Here is a 25,220-nt window from a genome sequence, read left to right as displayed (position 1 = left end):
CATTCTCAGTTCTCAGTCCTTTAGGAGAATGGCAGGCTGTATGTAATTGTTAGGCTCAAGCCTAAGCAAATTCAAGACAAGTTCAGACTTGTCCACAGTTAGAACCAGACACAGAAGGGACAATCTACCTTCACTAGTTTGTTTTCTAAGTGAATTAAATGATAACATATTTTCCTATTTTGATCTTCCAATAATAATTTTGTAGTGGGAAAAATGGTATGGAAATCCTTGCAACTTCTGGTAGTTTTTTCTGATCAATTTAGTTATTTAGTATATGCTTCTAGTCCCCCTTCTCTCCCCCTTAATCTCTACATCTGGCGTTAAGACTACATTATAAAGAAGATCAAAGACGCTAATGCAGTGTCTGGACAGTTCCTTTGTTCTACTTACCATTTCATCCCTTTGAAGACTTAATTGCAATTTAAATTTGTGAACAAGTGTTCTCCAAATTTAAATAAGGAACTCTAATGACATGGCAAAAGAAGCTGTAGCAAGTAGTTTTGCTTACTAGTAGGGTTATGTAATTTGTTTTCTCACTGTTTGATTTGAATGCTAGATAACAAGGTAGATATGGTATTTTTAATTAGCTGGAAAACAAGAAAGCAGAGAAGTAAAAGCACTTCAATTCTTAAATTCTTTGTTAACACAAAGGATCATCTGTATATTTCCCTGAATGAATATTAGAAAATGTACACAAATGGAAGTTTGGTGTCTTTAACCGTGATTTTACTGTCATTATGGTTAATTCAGCAGATATCAGTGCCTATAGTGTAAGCTTTTTCTTTTGTTGGGTTTTTTGGGGGTTTTGGGGTTGTTACTCTTTTTTAAGCAGTCAACATACAAGAAATAGTCTGATACATACTACTTTAGAACATGGGTCTGAGATGATTACAGAGAAAATACATAAAAAACACTAATAAAAACATCTTTATATAGTTAATCTTTAGATACCTGAGCAAGTCTAAAAATCTGTCATGGACTTTATCATTGGTTATTTTAAATTTGCAGAATAGTTAAAGATCTTCTAGATTCTAAGTGGTTTATTAAATTTGTCATTCCTGCAATTCTACTGGCAAACATATGCACAGGTATTGATCGATGCTGAAGCAGTTTCTTGCTTAAATCAGATTTAGCAGCAGGCTGTAGAATTAGGGTCACTAGTCTTAGCCACGACTACCATGAAGAGTTTTCTTTGGGAGAAAACTCAAAATGCCCATTTCAGCAAACTGGAACTACTTGCATGGTTATTCTATTATCTTGTTATATGAATCTTTCAGAACACAATAAACGTGTTCCCCCAGCTATCCACCTCCTACTTCTTTCTATATAAATCTCCTAATACAAAGGGTTTTCTGCTCATTTGTTTCATCTTGGATCTTTCTGTATGACTTGCAGTTCCTAATTACTGATAATCCCATAGTTTTAATGTTTCATTCATATTTTATCTAATTATATGTGACAGTAAATACTAAAAGTTTCTTTAAAGTAGAAGCCAAACAGCATTTTGCATTGATTCAAACCTACTGTATGATTTCCCACGTTTTATGGGGGAGGGGCTTTTTGATATTTTGAAGTAAAATATGTCCAGAGAATCACTAGTTTGCCTGTTTGTGGAGGATAAATGAGTTACACATGAGTATATTATTAGTGTAATTTGTTGTAGCAACAGGAGGCTGTATGAGACCATAGGACCTGCAGTCTTGTCTCCAGTAATCCTATGCCACAAGAAGAGGCTATCTGGAAGAGATAATGAGGGAGGTGGTCTGGGTCTTGCATCGGTCTCTGGGCAGAGTCTTGTGACAGCATATCCCAGAGCTAATTATTGATTATTGATTGATTGACTGAGCTCTGAATTGAGCTTCACTGCAAATGGAAGTGGAGAGAAGGGGATAGGTAATGAGAACTCCTTAGTTGACCATGGAGAATGAAGGAGGGGAAGTTCAAGGAATAGGTTCTAGGACAGCTTCTGCTCCACTGATGCCTCTTGTGTGATATTTTTTTTTTTTTTTTTTTTTTAGTGTAATAGAACTGCTGGGCAGGCACAGCAACTGAAATTAAATTCAGGAGCAACAGAATTAACTTAATCTGTATAAGATATAGTGGGAGAAGAAAACAGATGTTAGTTAGCAATAGTGTCTAGGCTCTGTGTTCATGCCTTACCTGTTAGTGGACTGCTTAAATGAAACTTGGGAAACCTGTGCTTAAGTTGATACATGGAGATCAGTGCCAAAAATACTGTTCTGTTAGTAAAGGACATAAAAGGTACATAAGAGATAAGCGTTGGACATCACCGATGCCATAGGTTCTTGTAAAGGACTGGTAATCTACTGGATGAGCCCCTAATTCATTCAGGGAAGCTTGTAACATCTATACTATAGGGTGAAGCAAAAGCTGTTCACCCACCCAACAACTGGATTGCTCATCTAAAAGGGTGGAAAGTTAATTTCCAATTCCACACCTGGATATTAGTGCAATTCTGAAATAATAGCAGCTCTATATCTGAACAATTTAATAACAATTTAATTACAATTCCAGTTTTTCCAGATCTGTCCTAAGCTGGAAACAAGGCATGATCTTCAGCATTTCTGGGAGGAGTGGGTAAAAGACGGAATGCAACTTAAAGCAAACTTCTTTTTCTGCTACCAATGACTTTCTGTGAGTCTTGAAAACAACTCAGCTACTTGTACAACTCCCTTCCCAGAGTGATCAAGCCTTCATGGCTCATAACTAATACCTATGCATCTTTATGCAAAAATACTGTCTTTTCCGAGAGCCATTCCTGTGTGTTGTCAGGTCTTATAGCTGGGCAGGAGAGGAAAATACCTCAGTCTTCTTCAATACTGAGAGAAGACCTCATAGCAGTCTACAACTTTCTCATGAGAGGAGATGTAGAGGCTGACACTGATCTCTTCTCTCGTGACCAATGACAGGACCTGAGGGAACAGCCTGAACTTGTTTCAGGGGAGGTTCAGCTTGGGTATTAAGGAAAGGTTCTTCACCCAGAGGGTGGTTGGACACAAAAGAGGTTCCCCAGGGAAGTGGTCACAGCACCAAGCCTGACAGTTCATTGGGAAGTCCCCTCAAACACATGGTATGATTCTTGGGGTTGGCCTGTGCAGGGCCAGAAGCTGGGCTTTGATGATTCTTGTGGGTCTCTTCCAACTCAATATATTCTATGATTCTATGCTTCTATTCCATGCCCACCCAGGACTTGGAAACTGTTCAAGAACAGAACTTGTAGGTGGGCTTAAATGAATTCCCTTCAGTTGTACTGAAGGGTGCTAGGCTGCTCTGTCTCCTGCATGCTCAGGGAATCACGGAACTTCCTTCAGTATGGAGACTAAAGTGTGAGTTGACAGTATCTAGAGAGAGAAACCAGCAACTGGAAGAACTGTTCTGCTGGCCTTGCAGTGTCACACCCTGCCGAGACACCCACAAATCCTGAGCAATAGATCCTGTGATCCAGAGCAGCAGCCCTAACTCAAGGCTCCAAAGCAATGTGTTAGGATATCAGCACATCTGGGCTGATGAGATCTGTAACTCCAGTACAAGTCTGAGCTGATGGGTGCTGACCACTGTTGTGCTCCATTATTTAATGTCCTAACTGTAAGCTCCCTGCTATTGCTTCTTCTATAATCTAAGTATTCTCACATGAGGAAGTATCAGAGCTCAGACTGGCCTGTGGAAAGCGGTGACCCACAGTATGCTGGAGAGATGCTCAGACTGGAACTGTGAGATGACCAAAGTAAACCTTAGCAGACGGACAGTGACCATTAGGGAGGACTCTGGTGGTTTGAGCAAGAAGGTAGAGACTGAAGGATCAGACTCGATTTTAGAGGACTTAAACAAGAAGCAAAGGACAAAAATTGGGAGAGGAACTGAATGAGTTTGCAGAGGATCATAGAAAAGATTGACGTGTATTTGCTGTTTTGGAATGGATTGTAATTTCACTCCTGTCTCGAAGTTTAAACTTGACCATTTGGTCTAGTGTTAAATATTCAGTTGTTTCTGGTGATTTTGTCCAGGTTGGCTTCCATCTCTTACCTAGCCATTCCCAAAGTAATCTTGTCCCTTGAGCACAGATGTGCCTTCTATTTGGCTTAAGGATCAGTTGCTCCAAAATCACCTCATCTCAACATCTATCCCAAGGCTTCCCTTAAGGGTTTTCAACCCTCTTGCCTCTTAGATCCTTCCCAGCATTTCCAACAGCTGCCCTGTACCACTTCTCCTCCATCCATAAAAAAATAGACTGATTTCAAGACTCTGCAGACTAAGTTTAGCTTGCATCCCATAGCAACCCTATTAATTCTCAAACAAATACCAAATAACAATTGTGTGTAGAGATGTAGGGGTGTTAATAAAGGTGATTTGGGAGTGTTCCTACTGAATAAATATGCTTTTCTTTCGACTTCAGCAATCTAGGTTTTCCTTGCAAGCTGCTTGCTGCTTTTTGGGTAACAGCTAAGATATCAACTATTTCTATATGCTTTCATGTTTTTAAAAGGTTTTGTGCTTAAGGTGGTGATATATTTCTGCATATGGTGCCATGCAGGGGTTCAGCACTGTGTTGCTGCTCTTTATCTTCCCACTCAGGGAAGATTGTAATTAACAAGGCTGAATTCACTCCATTGTGTTCTGCAGGGAAGTTGTTGGTGTGAATCGAATCAGTTCTGCTCTGCTAAATAGAAGGAAATCCAGATACACTGGGGAACTCTAGGTGAAGGAAATGGCAGAATACTGGAGGGAATTTAGTTTCCTGCATAAAAATGTAAAGTACTTGATTTCAACAGATTTGTTTCTTGTAACCTATGTTCTTCAATGCCCAAACTTAACTTAGCTGTATTTTAATCTCTTTATAATGGAGTATACAGGCCTCTGTGGAGCTAGGAAAGAAATTGTTCTCTCTTCCATATTAACCAGTATACAGGTGTCAGGAGTCGGCAGAGATGGCTGATTACCTGCTAGGGAACTGAAATAAAGGGAAAAGTGCTGTCCCAGGTGTAACCTGGAGGGGATTTTTCTTCTACAACAGAAGAAGATCTAGAATTTTAAAATAAGTTCCAAAGTAACCAGAATGTTTTCTGTTATCTCATGGTTTGTATTGTTTTCTCTGCGGACTAAAGAATGAGAGACTCTTAGTGGCTGGAGCTCCATCAATCTTCTCTTCATTGAATGATTGGGAGATAGGAAATATTTTGTTTCATCAGTACCTATTATGCCAGGCAGGCCCAGGTCTTGGAAGCATTTATGTATGCACTTACCTTGCTTATTGCAGATACTGACCCTGATCTTGGGCATGCAGAAGAAAAGTAATGAGGTCCAGTGTATTTGTCTCCCCTTCACAGGTTTAGATTGAGCAATCAAGGAATGCTTCTCATTAACATTCAGAAAATTCAAATAATAGGCGTGGCATTTGCTTCTGCAAACTGTGTGCATCTGTAAGGTTTCAAATTGCTGCAGTCAGAGGTACTTTTAGAGAAAACTTGGCTATACTTCCTCTGTTCTTCAGTGTACTATTGCTACTCTTTGAAACAGTGATCCACATTAGCCAGCTTTCTTATTTTGAAGAAAAACCTTTTTTTTTTCTTCTGTATTGTTAGAAGCAAGAAAATCCCTGATTAGTAGGGTCCAAGGTGATTGATTTCTGGGAATGTGTGGTGCTTGCATGTATTAAATTGCTCCTGTGCAGACATTACCTTCTGATACTTCCAAAACCTTTCAGAAGTGAAGCGAAGCAGAATGCAAATGATTGTAGGAGGAAAAGGTTGTTTTTCCTTTGCTTTTTGGTTTTTTTTTTTCCTAGTGGGTGATTTTATGTCTTTCTTAGATTTTAGGGGAGGCCAATACAATAATTGAAATAATTAATAATGGTTCTCTTGACCTTTTAACATTTAAGGCCTGTTGGAAACTCAGTCGTTCCATGAAACAGATGAAGATGTAGTCACTGATGTTGATTTCACCAATATGATTTCTGAAGAAGAAAAAGAAGAGTTAAAGATTGAGCTAGCCAAGGTAATGAATTTTAATTTCTGTGAGTGTTACTCTTTCTACTTCCTTAAACTGGAAACTATTAATTGTAGGATGAGGTATATATCATAAAGGTATACCCTTCCTTCTTGGTAAAATTATTCTAGGCTACAATAATGTAGCCTATAATTTTCTTATATCCATTTTTTGAAGGTTAAACATCTTCTATTTGATGATTGTACTGTGAAAGTCAAATGCATGTTCCCATCTTAGTCAAGACATGTCTTTATTTATAAACGTTCCTTGAAAAAGAATGAAAGGTGTTCTCATTAGATCTGTGGTATTTTTGTTACAATGGTTGTGCCACCTGATAGAAAAATTTGTTTTTGTGGTGCTCAAAGGAAAAGGTAATGACGATAGTTACAGAAGAGGCTGATGACAACAAGCACAGTAATTTTATCACATTTTTGTTTCCTTTGGCACTGATGTGTTTTGAGAAGGTAGTATCTTTTTTCAGGATGGAACGCTGTGAAGAGGCATAAAAATAATGAGATGGGAAGAAAAAGGTGTGAACCATATCATCTCTTTATTACAAAAATTAAAGAGATTGTTTAGATTTGGTCTACCATGGAAGGATGAATTCAGTTTTTATTATTGCTGCTGAATGCCGCAGAAAATGAAATTCCAGAATGGAAGATGAGAGAATGGGGAAAACTGTGGGTTTAATTATTTGAAATATGAGTCAAATAAGAGAAATCACAGCCATATGAACATGAAGAGTTGGTTTTGCCTTAACTGGAATACTTAATTTGATATTAAGTTGTAGTACTTAGAGTATTTGCAAAGTCCTCACAAAGTACTCTAAGAAGTAACATTTGTAATCGCTTTCAAGTAATTTACCTGCAGTGCTGATTCAGGATTTCCAAGTGAAATAGAAGACTGTTTTTTCACTTTAATATTTTATCAATCTTTGTGTTTCTGGGTTACTAGTTAATTTTACTTCTTTGCTGATCCCATCACATCTGTAAACAATCAGAAGGAAGCTGAAAGTTTACGTGTTCAGTTTATCAAATAAGTCAGGAGTTGGCATACTCATTACTGGCTTTTCATCAGGACCAGAAGCGTTGGGCACACACTGAAACACAGGAGGTTCTCCCTGAACATCAGGAAGCATGTTTTTCATGTGTGACTGAACAGTGTACCCTAAGATGTTTTGGAGTCTCCATCTTTGAAGACATTTAAAAGCTGTCTGGGTACAGTCCTGGAAACAGTCTCTAGGTAGGGCTTGAACCAGATGTTCTACAGTGTTCTCTTCAGGCCTCAGCCATTCTGTGATTCTCTTCGCTGGTGAAGGGGACTTCACAGGCAGATAGAAGCAAGGCAGGAAAAGAGGCAGAACTTCCTGCAGTCATCTGAGAATGATATGCCTCTCTCAAGATAATTAATCTCAAATGTTTCTGGGTGTCCCTTCTGTTTACTGATTGCCGTAGGAGAGAGAATTGTTGGTCAGTCATGCTGGAAATGCTTTAATTCCTGTACTAACATGCAAGAGAGAGATTGCCTGTCAAATATTATGATCTTGACTGACCTAGGAATTATTTTCTGAATTCCTCACAGTAGTTCACTGGTATGCAGCTGATGCTTAAAAGCAAAATAAAACTGATAATTATGCTAAGAAAGATTTGGAAAACTTGAATGTAGAGTGAATAAAGTCTAAAGTTAAATGAGGCTTATGACTCTTAGACTCCAAAAAGCATGTGATCTTGCCTCCTTCAGAAAGAAAAATATGTGGGAATTGGGTAATGTTTCCTTTTGAAAAGCTGTTAGACTTTACTTGCAAGTCCTTACTGCTCCACTATGATTTTTTGTTTCTTTTTTGTTTACTTCCATGTCCTTACATGCTGCGTAGTACCTGTTTGAGCCTGTATGAACAGGCACTTCTCTTTCTGTTGGGAGAAGTAAAAATCATCCTTAATTCTGCTCTCAATAGTTGATAAAATGGGGATCTCTTTGTGAACACCTGTTGTGCATTTATTTAAGCAGAAACTATATGTTCCATCTCTGTGTTGAGTATCTAATGTATTTTTCTTTGTTTTCTTCTTCCTTCCCACTCTGACATTAGGAGAGGAACAAGCACTACTGTTTTTCTGGCAGGATTTTTTTGTATCCTCTATTTCTATTCTCTTGCTAATGGTCTCTTTTTACTGTGAACTTCTCAGGGCATGGACTTACTGTGTTCTTGTATTTGTAGCCTAGCTAACACAGCAGGGCTCTGACTCTAATCAAGCCTTAGGATTTCTACAATGCAACTAAAATGAGTAACTCTTACTGAAACTTCTAACAGTCATTTGAATTTACGGAGGTCAGTCTGACTTTTCAGAATAACAGCAGAAAATTGTAGCCCAAAAGCTTTACATAAGGCCAGAAGATTGTTAGCAGAACAGATTCCCCCACCCCCCTCACTGTGAGAAGCATTGTACAATGACTCTTGAGTCATGCTGGGGGCTGAGATTTTGAGCTACCTTGCTCACTGCTGTCAGTTGTCCTTCCATTACACTCATCAAAGCAGTCATTTACTCTTTGGTGTCTTCCCCCTCCCACACCTTCCCAGAAGGAGCTATCTGGTTTGATCTAGCTGATGCACAGGTTCAGCAGTGTGTGTTATTGCATGTTTGTTCCCAGTTTGAGGAAAGATGGTGATAATACCTTTTCCTGCAAACTTTTGGGAGAAGGGAACTTTGCCTCTACATGATGCATCTATATTCTTCTGACTCTGTTGCACTTTGAAAGAAGGGAAGTGTGACAGTTAGAAGCTTGTATTTCTATTGACTTAAGTCCTAGTTTTATGATGGCATTATAAACATTAACAAAAGTGGACTTTTAAAAAATTCCTAAACAGGTGATGCCTGACTTCCATGAGAGTTAGGCATGTTACATGCTTAAATGCTTTTCAAGATCCTACTGTAGGTCCCTAATCCTTTCTACCTACTTCAGAGTTGTCACTGATATTTGAGCACTTGAGGGCGGCTTTGTATCTGTCATTATTTCAAAATGATGGAAGTTGAGGAGGATTTTGTCAATTCAAAATTGATTGCTGTGTTATAAATAATAAATTACTTTTCTTTAATCAAAAATGTTGCTCATACTTCTGCCATTGATCACATGGCTAGTGCTTGCTTAGGCTATCACAGCTTTAAGATGTCTATTCAACGGAACAGATAGATGGGAAGTAATTTTAATAGAAGCCCTGAAATGTTTATGTATCCAAGTACTTGATGATCAGCCTAGTGCTGGCTCATAAGTGTCATGGTCATGTCATCAGTTTCAAGTTCTTTAGCAATGTTGCACAGGCAGTCATGCACTAAAGGGGTTGCTGTTGGTGAGGAACAGCCAAAAGGAGCTCTGAACTGCTGCCTGAGGAATGCTGACATTTGTGCTTTCTTTCTATAGGCATTTAACCAGTTACCCTCTCAGAAGAGAGACTCTTGACACCAGCCTCTTGACAGTATTCCATTTGCAGGTTAGGAATATAGTGGAGTGTGAAGGACATGGGAAGGAATAAAGCAGTTTGGATTGTTGTGTATCTGACAACAGTTCTGGTGAAGTATTGGCATCACACGCATTGGTGAATACTAATATCTGCTTCACTCAGGTTATGATTTTGCTTTGTGTTCATAGTCTTGCTGCTTAATTTTTAAGCTGCTTGAATATTTAGATTGCAGGTAATGACAAAAGAAACTGGTAGCTGGGGGATTCAAGGATGAGACTTTTACAAGAAAAGTGAGCTTGCAGCCAATTTTACAGTGAACCAGAATGAATGACTGTGTAAATTAAAATAATGCTGGTACTGGTGTTCTAAATATAGCCTTGGAGGTCAGCACTGTTTCAGCTAGTGCTTGCATCATTCGCTGCAGCCTATGGAGTTAAATCACAAGGAGACTGTGGTTCCAGGGAACTTAACATATGGTAATCAGATAGGTTGCCATATGTTACCTTACTAACATATGGAGGAAGGAACACAGTTGGTAAGGGAATTTCTAAACCTGAAGTGAAAGGCAGCTGCTCTGGTATCACTTGCCCTTGTTAGCTTCAATATCTCTGTGTGCTGCTTGTGTAGATTGGCTTGGGAGGCTTCCAGGTGAAGAATGCAAACGCCTGCTCACTTGCAGGAGTGCTGCCCAAGGAGCAGAATTCGTAGTCAGTGGCAGGACAGTTCTGGAGTCCCTCTTCTTACAGTCCTGTCTTCTGGTTGTTGCCTTGATAAAACACTGGCTTTGATTAAATGCTTCAAAAAAATGTCTACTGCACGGAGAATTATATTCCTCTGTTTGGGCTGGATAGCGTCTTTACAGCTTGAAAATGCTGAGTTTGGTTAAATACTAGGATCTTTAGAAAGACTAATCTGCTCCATCTTCTGAGTGCTTTTATGCTTTGACTACTGATCACTCATGTTAATAGTTCAACTATAAACTTTTATGTTACAATTTTGAAATATGTAGGGCCTAAAATACATAAATAAAACTCATATGACAAGGATATAACATTTGATGGTATTCTCAAGTCATATATTATCATGCATTTTTTTTCTATTTTTTTTAACCTGCTCCTAAGAGTTTGCATATGTTATTTTCAGGACCAGAAGACCAAAAATCTGCAAATATGAAGTTAAAAGCCTGTGCATTCAAAGAAAGATATTTGCTTGAGTTTTCCAGTCTTCCCTCATCCTGTCCATTCCCATTTTACTAGTGAATGAAAAGCTGGTGTTTGAGACTCCTAATGCCATAAGGCAGATTTGGATGAAGTCACTCCCTTGCTGGATAATTCTCTCACTTATCAGATGCATGTGATGGTGAACATAGGTGACACAGAGGCTGCTCTGCTCTGGGCATACCTTTGTGACCTCCACAAGCACTTGACTCTCTCTCTCTCTAGCTACCTATGAAAAGCACAAGTTTGTGAGATTCATTTAGCCTCTTAACATTGTATGTGTTTATCATTCTATGGGAACGGGCTAACACCTTTCTCCTTGTTTCCCTCAGCTAGAGGATGAAATTTCAACTTTGCGGCAAGTGCTAGCAGCCAAAGAGAAGCACCTGGTTGAAATTAAACAAAAACTTGGCATAAGTCTGATGAATGAACTGAAGCAGAACTTTAGCAAAAGCTGGCATGATATGCAGACAACTTCTGCGTGAGTACTGATCTTTATACTTACACATATGAACATACCATGTTTTTCTAAAACTTTTTGGGCTGAATTAATAGCAACATTGGTAGAAAGAACCACCCACCTTTCATCAAGTGCTGTCTGAAAAGTCATTTGCTTTTTTTTCCTCTTCATTTGACAACTGAATTTGACACTTAAGGAAAAGGAAAAGTGAGCTTCTCCACAACTGAGCTGAGCTGGGAGTTGACAGCAAAGAAGGCAAGGGGGCAGTGGCATCATCCATGAAGTCCCACAATACCTGAACAAAGACAGCAGAGCAGGTACAATGACAGTAAAGAGGGTCAAGCCAAGAGTTCAGACTTCCAAGTGCATCTGTACTCACGAGCCAGATCCTAGGTCAAGCCAGGGAGTGAAATCTGTAAGTTCAAGATCTGTGAGGTACTTGGCAAGATACAGGCATATCAGTAATATGACTTGACCTTAAATTCAGTCTAGTATAGCTCCCAAATGAAGGGAAAAGGTGCTTAACAAGGGTTTTCCTAACTCTTGCACATTTTCATCACAGTCTTACCCAAGGTTTCACAGCTGCACAGTGCCAGATCTTGCCTTGAGGTCCCCATCAAATTCAGGGGATTGGAGGAAAAAGCATTAGCAGTTCTTCTAGGTGCATTCAAGGTGGTGACAGAGACTCGTTAAAATATTTTTAAGTGTACATTTTTACATTTAAAGAACTATTCTTTGTATTTTCATGAGAAGTCAAATAAGGCATAAACCCCTTAATAAAAATACAGCTTGTACATCTCCTATCTCTCACTGTTGGACAGTTTTTCATCTAGCTCTTGTTTCTCATGCCATGTCATTAGGAGAGGTATCAGTGTTGCCCTGCATGATGTCTGGCATGTACTAGGAGAGAACAGTCTAGGGACCCTAAGCTTTAGAAGAGAGGAGGGGCACAAGACATCTGAACTAGAATTACTAGGAGAGACTATCAAAATTATGAAACAAAACAACTTCTATTTTTACTTGAAATTTGGTAGCAAGTTCCCAGATACCTTTTCATTTTTCCTGCACATTGACATTTTCCACAAAGATAGACTTAGAAGACTTTTCCAGTGTGGTAGCTGCTACTTTTTATTTAAGATGAGTTTCAGAAACTACATTCCATTAGGTGGTAAGTGTCCAGAAATGGTTATGTGGAACTGAGCAGCAGGAGTCCTATTGGTGTTCCAGAAAATTCTCATGTTTATGGTACAACTGCTGTATAATTCTGCTAGACCCTCATGCCAGAACACCAGTGCTGGTACAAATCAGGGTAATCCAGCATTCTTAAGAATGGATATGTTGAGTAATAGAGGTGATTCATTGTTTCTGGACCAAAATAGCACTGGGATAGCATTATTCACCAAGATTCTCTGATTCTCTGATTTAGGAATGATGAAAAGCTTGTTCAAAAAAAAAAAAAAAAAAAAAAAAAAATTCAAAATATTTACATGTCTGTACTTTGGGTTTCTAAATCCACAGTTACTCATTTTAGATTTTAAAATTACCTGGTTTTAGGAGCACAAATTTTGTTTCACTTAGCTGGTGTGCTTCCTTGTAAGTTAAAACTACTTTTCTTTAACAGGGAACTTTTCAAAGCACCACAAAGCACCAACGTTTTTGTCCACTTATTGTTAATCTTTTTAAGTTCTCCATTTAGGGATGCATTCTTAGGGTTAGAGGACTTAGAGGAAGAGGGGTGGACTTCTCTCAGAGACAGTCCTGTACAGTGTGTTTGACCACTAGTTAAGAGTCATGACCTAACTTACAGGGATGCATGCCACCTCTACTGACTAAATTTAACTTGAGATTTTGACAATTTCAAAGCATTTACATTTTAAGTGGTTTGCCACAAGTTCCTTGTTAATTTCCCTTACTATTCAGTGCACTGATGTTTAGTATAATCTGTGTCGGGGGAGGCAAAGGGTTCTGCTATAGAGGACATCAGTAACTAGAGAGCAAATGATTGCCTTGAATTTGGTTTGGTTTCATGGTGGTAAGGTATTCAACTGGAATAACTTCCTACACACACCTTTTTAATAATTGGGTTTTCAGTGAATAGAAGTGGGTGGGTATTCAACTTCTAGCAATGCAGATTTTTCATATTTTAAAAATAGATAATTCATTCTTATTTAGATGCTAGAAGCAGGGTCATGTTGATGGATTTTGAAGTTATTTATTTTAGTTTAAGAAATAATTACAAATGTCTTTACATGGATATTTGTAAAGACCATAATTGAGCTTTTCTAATTACTGTTATGCTACATAAGTTTTACATAACCTGAATGCATTGTATTCAGTTGAAGCTTCTTAGTGGTACTTCTGTAAAGTTCCCACAGGTCTCCTTACCTTCCATACTTAAGATTTTCACCATATAGGATTAAGGTAGAAGATAGTACTTATGAAGATTAACCTGATTTTAGACAGAATCACAGAATATTTGAGATGTTGACAGCAATGTCAGGAGACTGTCTAGTCCAACTGCCTCTTTCAGACAGGACCAGCAGAGTGCTCAGGACTATGTTCAGTCAGGTTTTGAATATCTCCAAGGATGGAGATTCTACAGCCTCTCTGGGCAACCTGTTCCATGTCCAACTACCCTTGCTGTGAAAAACATTTTTCTGAAATATTAATATATTTTAATATTTCTTGCATTGAATATGTGCTGGTTTCCTTTTGCACTTCACTAGATACCACTCAAAAGGGCTTGCCTCTATCTTCTTTCCTCCTTTCATTAGGTTGTTTATACACATTGATGAGATCCTTTCATGAGCCTTCTCTAAGGTGACCAGTCCCAGCTTTCCCAGCATTCTCATATGATAGATGCTCCAGTCCTTTACCATCTTTATGCACCTTTGCATACTTGTTCCAGTTTGTCCATGTTTGCCTTTTACTGGGAAGCACAGAACAGGACCCAGCACTCCAGGCCATGACCAGGGCTGACAGGGGAAGGATCACTTCACTTAACCTGTACTCACTTTTCCTAACACACCCTAGGATACTGTTAGCCATCTTTGCTGCAAAGGAACGTTGCTGACTCATGTCTAATTTGCTCTCTACCAGGATTTCAGGCCTTTTTCTGCAAGGCTGCTTTCCAGCTGGTTAATCCCCAGTTTCTACTGGGTTATTAATCCCAACCTGCAGGACTCTGCATTGCCTTTGTTGAATTTACTGAGACTCCTGTAGCCTCATTTTTTTCAGACAAAGTCCCAAGTAATTGGATTCTTCAATGCAATTATAGAATTGCATTTCATTATATATGGAGAAGGTTACTAGGGTTACTTTAGCCTTTCACTAGTCCCTCATATTAAGCACTAAAGACATAGATCCACAAGATATCTTCCCCTTTGCTGAGCATTTATGTTGTAACCGTGCTCAGCTTTGTCCCTCAGCTTTTCATTTGGTGCTCTTCTGTAGTTCTTTGGAAAAAAAAGGGTAAGACATTATAATCCCATCCTCTTGGGAGATACTTCAATTCTATTGAACTTCTAAGGAACAGTTTTATCTGTAAAATTACCCACCAATAAACTCATTCCAGCCTATAGATCCCACAAACTTCTTTGTCATCCTTTTTTAAAATGTTATCAACTGTTAAAAGACATAAACCTCCTCTGTTTTAAATGGTTAACCTTTCAACCCATGGATGGAATAATAACTATGGAGAGAGCTTCTAGGGAGATGAAAATGCTTAGTTTTCTACCAAACCTCTCCAAAAAAGAAGTACTCCAGACATTCAGACCACTGTAAGCTTCAATATTGCCATGGCAAATAAATTACTAGAAAATCTAGAAAATTAGAGGAAAACCATTTTTTCTTCAAGGGCTATAGTGAAATGATGTGAAGTGTTTCAAAGTCTATATGCTTAGTGTTTCTAACTGGGGGGCTGGGAAGCCTTTGATGTGATGGAAAGTGGACCCATGCAAGGTTAACATTTAGGATAGGAATCTGACAAAGCTTTTTTCAAAATGGCTTTTCATCTTTTGACCTCAGAAATTTTCACTTTTAGAAAGGGAAAAGCTCATGAATTATAGGCCAAAATCAAGAGAACTAAAGTGCTGGCTCCAAACAGCATGTTTCCTGGACAGGGCCCTGGGCTTTTTTTTAGGTGGTGTCTGTCTTTTCAAGCATTTTTAGGAAGGTTTCAGTGTTGCTCTGTTCTTGCATGTAGTATTTAATTAAGATTTGGGACAAGAAAATTCAACATGGACTTGGCCTTTTCCTCCAGAGATAGAATAAAGATTTATTCACTGACTACTGGCTAAACTATGTGAGCAAGCTTAGTTCTTTTGATAGGAAACCTGAGAACAATTGCATAGGTTTCAACAGCTATTGGGAACTTACTGTTTTATAGTTCAAATTTCTGCCAGGTGATAGGAAAATAGAAGGTAGTAGTTGCACTGCATGTGTTTTAGGCTTACAATCTATGGTACAGGCAGTCTTTGTTAATATAATTTTAAATATATAGTAATGTGTTCCAAAGTTTGAGAACTTTTTTCAGTAAGTCAGATATAATTTGTGGACAGACACAGTCCTACTGTGACTTCTAAGAATTAAGTAAACTGTGTTCCCACACACATACTTCTTTTGAGTGGTAGTAAAAGAAATGTAGGTGTTTCTGTTCATTGCAATGGGTAATCACCTTTTGACATTTTCTTCTCTAAATTTGCAAGTAAATGTAACAGTTGTGTAAGTGAAGAAATTGTGTGCTGGCTTTAGCAAGTAAATTACCTGTGTGAGTCCATGCTATATGGAAGTAAAATGAGCATCTCTCTTCCACGGCCTTTGCTTCCTGAATCAGGCAACCTTCATGCTGTCTTCAAAGAGAATTATTTTGCTGCTTTTCCACATGTGTCTCTGGCCTTGAATTTGGAACAATAGAATAATAAGGAGAAAGGACTTCAAGAAGTTAACTTAGTTTGTTCTCATTGTTCGTTGTCCAAAAAGATGTATGTCCATTTGTTTGCATGAGAACCTTCAGCTAATGGAAGTTCCACAGTAAGGTCAAGTGATCTGTTCCAGATGTTCATTTCTCAGCGAAAAAGCCACTGTGATTATCATGGGGCACCAGAAGATATTTACATGTGTATTATAGTAATCTTTATGTGTGTAAAGCTAGCTGTAAGGATGGGAAGGGAGGCCCGAATGTAAACTGGGATCTCTGAAATTACAAGTAATAAAAATATCCAGGAAAGAGTTAGTCAGAAAAAGGAGAAGGGAAGGGGAAAGGAAGAGAAAGGAAATGAAAGGGAGAGGAAAAAAGAAAAAGAGAGAGGCTGGGATGTGTTTAATCTGCATAATTTTGTTAATCTAATGTAGAGTACAGAGCCCACAGACAATGTTATTGATACAATTTAAGGTGTGATGAACTGCCTGTGATGTCTTAAGATCATCTGTGCTTCAGCAAACATATTTTGGCTTTTCTACCTGGACAGTAACTGTAGCATACTTTTTCCCTCCTATTCTATGCTGCATTGCACAAATAATGCATTTCAAACATCTGCATCCCATATTTTTCTGAAGTATTTGAAGATCACAGGACAGTGATCTTCAGCCCAGAATATTTGTCACCTTTGTCTGGCACCTTTCCTGACCTGTGACTCTCTCCAGCCTATTGAACAGTCACCTTCCATGTGCTGCACACAGATTTCTGCTGCAGCCTGCAGAGGTTCTGTTCCCTCAGTTCTCTCCTTCCTCTCTCTGTGGGAGAGGAACTACCTGGGGCATACTTCCTTAGGTTTAGGCATATGTACCCATCCAAATGCCAGCACCATTTCAGTTAATTCTTAACATCCTTGGCAATGGGAAGGATGACAAAAAAATAACGTCTGTCATTTGGTTTTAAAGTTGGAATGAATTTCAGGAGAGCACTAAAAAAGCCCCACCAAAACAAAAAGCCAAAATAATGCACAACAATGTTCATTTGTGGCAAAAAAGACAGTAAGAATGGTCTTAGAGCATGTTTTATGTACCTTTTATCTGTCATATATGCATTTATCTCATTTCAACATTAGCATAATTTACTTAATGCTGAGCCCTGTTTCTCCCAGAAAATCAACAGAAAAATAGTTTGATAGCTGAGAGCTTCTCAGGGATCCAGATGCTTTTTAATCTTTCTTTAGATTCTTTAGAATGACAGAAAAGTCATTCTTAAGCTGACTAGTGGTTTGAAAACTGAAAAGAAGCAATCTCCATAGGGCATGGCTTGTGCTACCAGGCTCTGCTCTACTGTATGGTTTTGTTGTTAATTGTTTGCATTCTGTTACATCTTCTGTGAGCCTTATCACAGGCGAGGGTTTCTCAAATGGATTAATTTTGCCAGCAAGCACTGATGGAGAGGCATAATGCTGAATGAAGATGTACTAATTAGCAACTGTACTGACTTTACAGAAGCTGAATTAAAATTATTTATAATTTACTGCAATACATCAAACGTGCAGCTTGACATGGAAAATATAAATATTATATGTGTAGCCTACTTCTGTCAGCATACCCTGTATTGCACCTGTGAGTGAAGGTTACATTTAACTCTGCCATGTGAAGGGCAATTCTGTACTGAGCTGAGTATGATTGTCCTGTCATATCCTGCAGATGATGTTGGCCATTTAAATGTCTATTTCTCTCTATACTGCTGCTGCTTGGCTATTCTCTCTATAAAGCACTCATTCCTTCACATGTTGTGTTTATGAAACAGTATCCCCTTATATTTCCTTTCACTGTCTGTAAAAATCACAGTGAGATTATATATAGTGAGATCTACTTGTCACAGCATAACCTAAATGTAGTATATGGCACTGTCAAGTGAAAATGCAGTCAAAATATGCTGCAAATCTACTTTGTCTAAATAGTATGTTACAGCACTGGAGATGTGCGTTATCTTTAAAGCTCCTTTTAATTATGTTGAGCATTATTGGAATAGAACTGCAACGTCAGCATGTTTGTGATAACCTCTGATAATCAGTTTTATAAATAATTGCTTCTGGTAAAGAAATAACCTATTTAAAAAACAAAATTATAATCAGAAATTGATGGATTAAATTCTTGTTAATGTCCTATATAAAGGTAGAGTTCAAATGTTCACAGGTCAGTGTTATTTACAAGTTTACAATTGAGACAATCCCTCTTGTCTATGAAATACATTATAAATATTGTTAAGTGCTGATCAAAGCACAGAGTATGACCCTTGTTTACCCTTGTTTACCATTACCACCAATTCTTCTGTGCTACAGAGTATTTTTAGACGCCATAAAATCAGAGCAGGAATTCCTGTCCTTCCTGAAAAATTAAGTAGGCTGTTTCTACTTTTGCTGATGCTACCTGGTGTAATGCTGACGGTGCCTTTTGTATGAGTGTAATGATGTATTTATGTAAAAATGTACTCCATGACTTGGATGGAAGGTGCTCTTTCTTGAATCCTTGTATCCTAAATTATCTGAGTTTTGTTTTTTTTTTTTTCCTGAAGTATTTCTGCCTGTAAGTTTTGGGGTCACTGGACTGGTCTGAGCTGCTGGCTGACTGACTCCTAAGATACTGTCACCTCTCTCAATGAGCTGGTGGTCAGTGCCCACATAAGGATTGCCAGCAGTGGCTGCTGAAAGGATGAGAGTGCCCAGCTGTTGTAGGTGACTTAGCATGCAGAGCACTTGGTGGTGCAAGGAGGATTTAAATCATTCACAGAGGACTTTTTCCAGTTAACAAGTGTTTGTAGTTCTTACCTGGAATATCCAACTTTATTTCTGCTGGTAAAGGTTTCTGAAAATTATGTATGCTGTTCAGCGCATTAAAACAAAAGTGAAAATTGCTGAGATGATGAAAACTGCTTGGTCAGATAATTAATGTGCAATACAACTGAGCAGATTCCCAGATGACAGAAGAATATGTTGAAGAGATACTTGTTACCAGAGTGCTTGGCAAGATATCAAATTTATGCTGTAAATTTGAAATAACTACAAGAATAAATATATCTGAGCCAAAATACAATGCATCATGCATCCAAATTTCAACACATCACATAACTAACTACAGTGAGGCAATGTCCTCTGTAGAAAGATTATTTATGTAGAAGGCATAGTGATACATGTAATGGTAGAGAGGTGGGAATAGACAGGGGGGTTTGATTTTTAAGCTATAGGAGAGCTCTGCTGAGATGCAAATTAATGTTTCTTATCTCAGCTGACAGGTATTGCATGTTGTGCTCCATTTTCACCTTTGTTATTTTATTGTTCCTTAAAGCTCATCTTCAGCATTGCTGAAGGGAAGAGGGGACATGTTATAGGTCGTTTTTGCTGAAGTTGGTGCTGAAAAAAGACTAGTTGTATAACAGTTTTAGCTGGATTTATGCTCTTATGTAATGTCAAAAGTATTAGGAACACAAATACAATCTCCATGTCTTCCTCGCTAGTGGAAATACTGGAGGATGTTTGGTTTATGGCATTTTCAGAGAAAATGCAATATTGTTGGAATTTCAAAATCAGTGTAATTTCAGCCAATTCTCTGAAGATATGTTCTGATCAATGTAATGTTCAGAAAGATGTAGGGGACTCTAATGTTTCTCAGTGAAATTTGGGTCTGTCTGCTGTATGGCGCCTTTTGGACTGTTTTCTAAATAGTTTTACATGGTGTGAAGAACTTGCAGTGAAAAGGTAAGTCATAGAGATATGTTATCAAAAGTTAAATATGCCTATAAATAAAACTAATTCCAAGGTGTTTAAAAAAATAACAGTTCAGAGGGATATCTAAGAAGAATTTTACTATGTACATTCAACCTGTACATAAATAGGTTGCGCTACAAAGGTCCCTTTAGATTTGGAAGTCAAATCTTGCCCTTCATTTTGTCATCAGCAAAATTCTACTTGTGCTGAATAGTTTAGGAAGCTTTTCTGTTAGCAAACTCTTTAAGACTTGTATTCCATAGGCAATAGAATATTTGATTTTACTCTTTTTCATAGGCAATTCTTACCAAAAAGCCAGGTGCTTATAGTTTGACAGTAGCATCCTTATTTTAGGGTCTCATCCCATTCTAGTTTATATGAGAGTATATCTACTGTCAGCAAGAGAATGACACATCTATTAAACTAGTTAAGCTAAAGGATGAGGCCTCAGTGAAATAAGAGTATTGTGTTCTTGCTATGTCCAAGGACAGACTGGCTAAGAAGAAAGGAGATCCAGTAAAAACTAATATTCACAATTCTCTGTACTGTACTAGAATAAATAAAACAAACAAAACCATTGCTTCTTCCTTTCTATTCATAATTTGTGTTCCTTCTGTCGGTATTGCAATGTTTTAGCCCTTTTCATTCAACACCGTGCATGTGTTTGGTTCAGCTTATCTAACTAGAGACTCCAAGAGATTCTGTCCCCTAGCATTCAGTTGCTCCCTGTGGATTGCCTTGTTAGTGAAAACAGAGACAAGCACCTTCATAGAAGATGCCCTTTCACTTGGCAGTCCAAAAACTTGTTAAGTTAGTAGGCTGTTGTGGTTTAGGAACCTAAAATCAAAATTAGCATTAAACATTAAACCTGAAAGAACAGAGCATTGTGTGGCCTCCACCATCAAACTGGTGGTTTGTAAACCAGTCCTGAACAGAGGACTTTCAGCAATAGGTCCCGCTGGGCTAAAACAATGTGACATAAAATGTGATATGCTGTACTGAAAATGTTAATTTTATCTTCTCTCCCTCCTCCACAAAGTTACTACTTTTACATACATAATAATTAGGAGAAAATACCCTGTTATAAGGACTTAGGCAGTAGGGTAATCTTTTGCCAGTGTATTTTGGTACATGCTTGCGATCCTATAGTTTTTGTTCAAAGGAGAATGAGAACCAGTGGAGTTTTATTTCTGAATTTTTCATCATCATTTCTTCTTGCCTGCCAACACACACTACAGGATAGAAGACTGATTATAGTGTGCTCTCCTTTTGTTACTAGGTCAGTACTTCTAATTCTGAGCTTGTCTGCGTCACTGGGAGTATCAGATCATTTACTCAGAAGGAAGCCTCTGACATGCTCAGAATTAGTTGAGTCAGCAGAACATCATCTGTGCAGAAAAGCTTATTGATTACTCTGAGAATGCAAGTTACCTGTATTGAAGGGTCTGTATGGGTCAGAGTATGTATTCTGGGTCAGTAAATTAAGATGATTCTGTGTTTGAATCTGCATGCTATAAGTGAAATTAGGGACATCTTTTAAAATAATTCAGTGCTAAGAATATGCATTCACTGGCTTTCTTCATCTTTCTTTCTCTGTCCTTCCCCAAACCTTCTTCCTTTAAAGAAATTTTTAAAAGTGGGGGAAAAAAGGAAAATTGTGGCATATGGAAAGAGATTTGATGTTTTTTTTTCTATTTTAAATATCATAGAATCATTTTGAAGTGAATCTGTTAAATGTAACTAATATGTATATGCTTGAAAGAGCAGAGTTGTATTTGTCCTGATTCTTTTCTGTGCTTCAGACAGTAGATTTTGCCAGGAGGTCAGTGTCTGCTGGAAGAATATTTACTTGATGTAAAAATGATTTTCTGTAAACAGAAGTTGTATCAAACAGGTATTCAACAAATCACTGCATTCTGCTTTTAACTAGTGTGTGCTGGCCCATCTGGGGGTTGTTATGAGCAAAGGGGAAGGGGAGGATTGCTAAGTGAGGGATTGCTCTGGAGAACCCCGCACTTGCGAAGCTGTGCAGAAATGGGCGTCCTCACCCATGTTTGTTTTTTGTGCTACTATGTTACTATGTTGAGTTACTATGTTTCTTAACATTTTAGTAGATTGGATTTTGATGGAAATTAGTTTCAGCAGTTCTAGTCTCCCTTTTTTAATACTTGTCACTATTTCTGTTCTATTTTTTGTTTCCAGTTACAAGAAAACACACGAGACCCTGAGCCATGCGGGGCAAAAAGCAACAGCAGCTATCAGCAATGTAGGAACAGCTATCAGCAAGAAGTTTGGAGATATGAGGTATTGGCATCTGCTGCTTCTCTGGTCTCACCTAGAGGACTAAATGTATAAATCACTTGTCAGCTCGTCTTTTCCTTCTACATTAATGTTTTAAAGGTTCAAGTAGTTTGTAGTTACAGTTTTTAATAACATTCATGTTTTTAACTGGAAAGAAGGCATAATGATGACCAAAGGTAAATTTTTATATGGGTCTTGGTTTTTTTTTTAAAAAAAATAGAGTGAAAAATCCTTTTGTGATAACTTTGCACACTCAGGGAAATGTATAAGTAAAATGGAACAAAAAAATGCTGTTAGATCTTTATTAACCCAATTTTATTCATAGTGCATGCTGGAGAAAAATATCATCTGAAGAAAAGAAACATACCTAAAAACTGCTTGTGATAAAAAATATTTCAGGCTATTTTTAATCTTTTTTTTTTCAAGACGTACTGCAAAGTTTTGTTCTGCAGTTGTATAAAAATAGATATGATGGAAGCAACAGGAGCTGAGGTCAGTAGAACTGTCACTTAAAGGCAACTTCAGTGTCAGGCTTTATGTGCTGACGTATTTTTTGAGGAGTTGGTCTTAAGGTTCCTCAATATGAGAGCTGAAATTGTGTACTGTAAACCATTATTTCAGTTTTCATTGGGTAGTAGGAATTTCTTGAGTTTTTGAAGGATTTTTTGTGATAAAATAAATGGACATGGATAACTACAGTATAATGTTTGACCTGGAGAATTAGGGTCTCATTTATTAATAGTGCATATTATCCCATTGGTATGTACTCTCTTTTTTCTTATTTTGCAATGTATGATGTAACCATATCCTAAGCTCTGTGTGTGCTATAAATGACTGGAGCTTAGTTCATGGCAGCTAAAACTTTTTTTCCCCTCTTTTTATTTTTATTCTGGATCTTAAATCTTTATTAGCCCCTTAACACCTACCTATTACTTACAGCTTAATAAATCCTCTATAGAAGCACTAATGTTTTTCTAGAAACTGAAAAATTTAAATCTTCGTTACTCTATCATCTGCTTTACAGTGTCTTTTTCCACACTGCCGTTTAAAATGGACATTTAGTCAGTGACTTGCAACCAGGGTATGAACATAACTAAGATTATTTGACTTGATACAGTTAAACATTCATGAGTAGTATATGCCTATCAAAGGATAGAAGAATAAGCAGGCATGCAATTATATTTTCTTAGTATATTTTTTTAGTATTCAGAAATCTAAGAGCTGAAAACTTTCTAAAGCATAAATTTGAGCCTTCCTTTAAAAGTTTCTTGAGGGTTTTTCTTCGTGAATTTATCATTATTTAGAATTTATTTTAGTTTATATGAGCTTTTGAAATTCATAACACCTCATGTCTCCCCAGATGAATATAAATTTATGTGGTAAAGTCTGTGGTTTATTTGTTCATTCATTCATTCCCTATTTGGAGTCTCCTTGGTCTTTCCTTTGGTGCCTTCTGGCTCTTCCATTATGAAAACCAGTGAGTTTGTTCTTCTTCTGATCTTCATTTCACTCATTATTTCTTGTGAATTATTGTATTTCACTTCAGTTCCCTCTTTCCAGACTCCAGTTGGATGAGTCACTTTCACAAGCCTTTTTGTTACCTTTGTTAATTCTTTCTGCCTTCCCTGCATTTATAGTTGTAGTCTGTATTTTTGAGAAATGTATAAGATGTGTGTAATGCATGTGGCACCAACATATTCCCTGTTTCATTTTATGGGTTTTTTTGACATTTCTTCTTGTAAAAGACAAGCCCACAGCTCAGGAAACAGATCTGTTGCTGTTTCCAAGCTTTAGATTCTACAGCAGTGACCAAAGGCTTTCTGTGTGAATACCTTGAGCTGGCTCTGGATTATAGAGGGAAGTATGACTTAGCAATTCAGGATTTCTCAGGTCCTAATACTTCTGCTTTGCACATGGTGTGAGATTAACTGCAAAGGCAGAAATGTCTTCATTGAAATATATCATGTTCATCCTTTAATATTTCCCTTAATTAATCACTGTTACCAAATGTTTTTGTCTTACCTATCAGTATCAGCCCTCATGCCCATGGCAGTCATGCTTCTGACATGGCAGATGGGAGGTGTTTATCCCATTAGCCCTTTAGACAAGGGCTGAAAGCAGAGGCTGAGTCCAAAAGCATTTTGATTAATCAAAAAGCAGATTTCTAGTAGCTTTCTTTGATTGAAATCATTCCCTTGAACCTGAAAATATGAGCTACCATTGCTGCCTTTTTCTGTGAATACTTGCTGTTTTCAGTTAAGTTCTCAGTTAGGACTGAGTTTTCTTGACTCCTGATGATGGAGCAGCTAGTGGTCTAGTTCCCATAGTTATAGAGAGAGAGGTGTGACTTGGACCTTCTGCATCTGCTGCACATAAATGTGGAGTGATGGTCAGGATGCTTCCCTCAGCAGCAAAGCTGGCCTAGATTCTTGGCTCAGCTTGGCCAGGTGTAGTTTTGTGTGGGGTCATGTTACAAACCTTATCATTTAAATAAACTGATTATTAAAAATCTTACCCCTTCTCTTTCCAACCCCACTTCTGTTTGGGGGTGTAACCTTTAAAGAGGCAGGAATTTTCTGTGTCATTGTTGGCTTTTTTTGCTAACCCAAATAATTTTATTTCAGTGATCTAGTGTATGGATTATCACCACCCCCTCCCATAATGCCATTTTAAACAAACATCAGACTCTAGCTTAATTCTCTTGGTTAGGCATTAAGGCTGATAGTCACCAATGACATCCAGATGCAAATCCCTGTTCTGCTTTCACTCAGAGCAGACACTTGAAACTGATTTCTAAAATCCAGATGTCATCATAATTCCCAGTATGTTCAGCAGCCTTACTCCCTGCCTATGGTGATGGTGATTTTGAAAGGGTTTGTAGACAGACTGAATAAATACTGAAACCTGCCTTCTTTATGAAACAAAATTCTGTTTTCTATGTTGCCTGCTATGTCAACTGTATAGAGCACCACGTGAAACATGTATTTCTGTTCTGAAGTTGTTGGGCCTTAATTTTCATCTTGTTTTAGCTCTAAAAATATTATGAAAATATCATATAACAACAACAGGCCAGATAGACTCCCCCAAATGTGCTATTTTCC

General features: G+C 37.8%; 1 protein-coding gene across 8 annotated transcripts in view; it reads left to right on the top strand.

Annotated features, from left to right (window-relative positions):
• TPD52L1 (TPD52 like 1) overlaps positions 1–25,220 on the top strand; it is a 50,635-nt gene that overhangs the window by 13,777 nt on the left and 11,638 nt on the right. For 7 of the 8 annotated variants that reach the window (XM_033512815.1, XM_033512814.1, XM_015621542.1 and 4 more), the window contains exons 2-4: positions 5,897–6,012; positions 11,007–11,155; positions 22,021–22,122. In XM_033512815.1, coding sequence (XP_033368706.1) covers positions 5,965–6,012; positions 11,007–11,155; positions 22,021–22,122 — 299 coding nt within the window. In that variant the 5' untranslated portion in view covers positions 5,897–5,964. The remainder of the gene's footprint in view (positions 1–5,896; positions 6,013–11,006; positions 11,156–22,020; positions 22,123–25,220) is intronic. The other variant, XM_033512816.1, reaches the window with a different exon arrangement.

Source organism: Parus major, chromosome 3 (assembly GCF_001522545.3).
Source record: "Parus major isolate Abel chromosome 3, Parus_major1.1, whole genome shotgun sequence".
In the NCBI taxonomy this organism is placed as follows: domain Eukaryota; kingdom Metazoa; phylum Chordata; class Aves; order Passeriformes; family Paridae; genus Parus; species Parus major.
The sequence above is the reverse complement of the archived record's forward strand: the minus strand, read 5'-3'. Positions and strand labels throughout refer to the sequence as shown.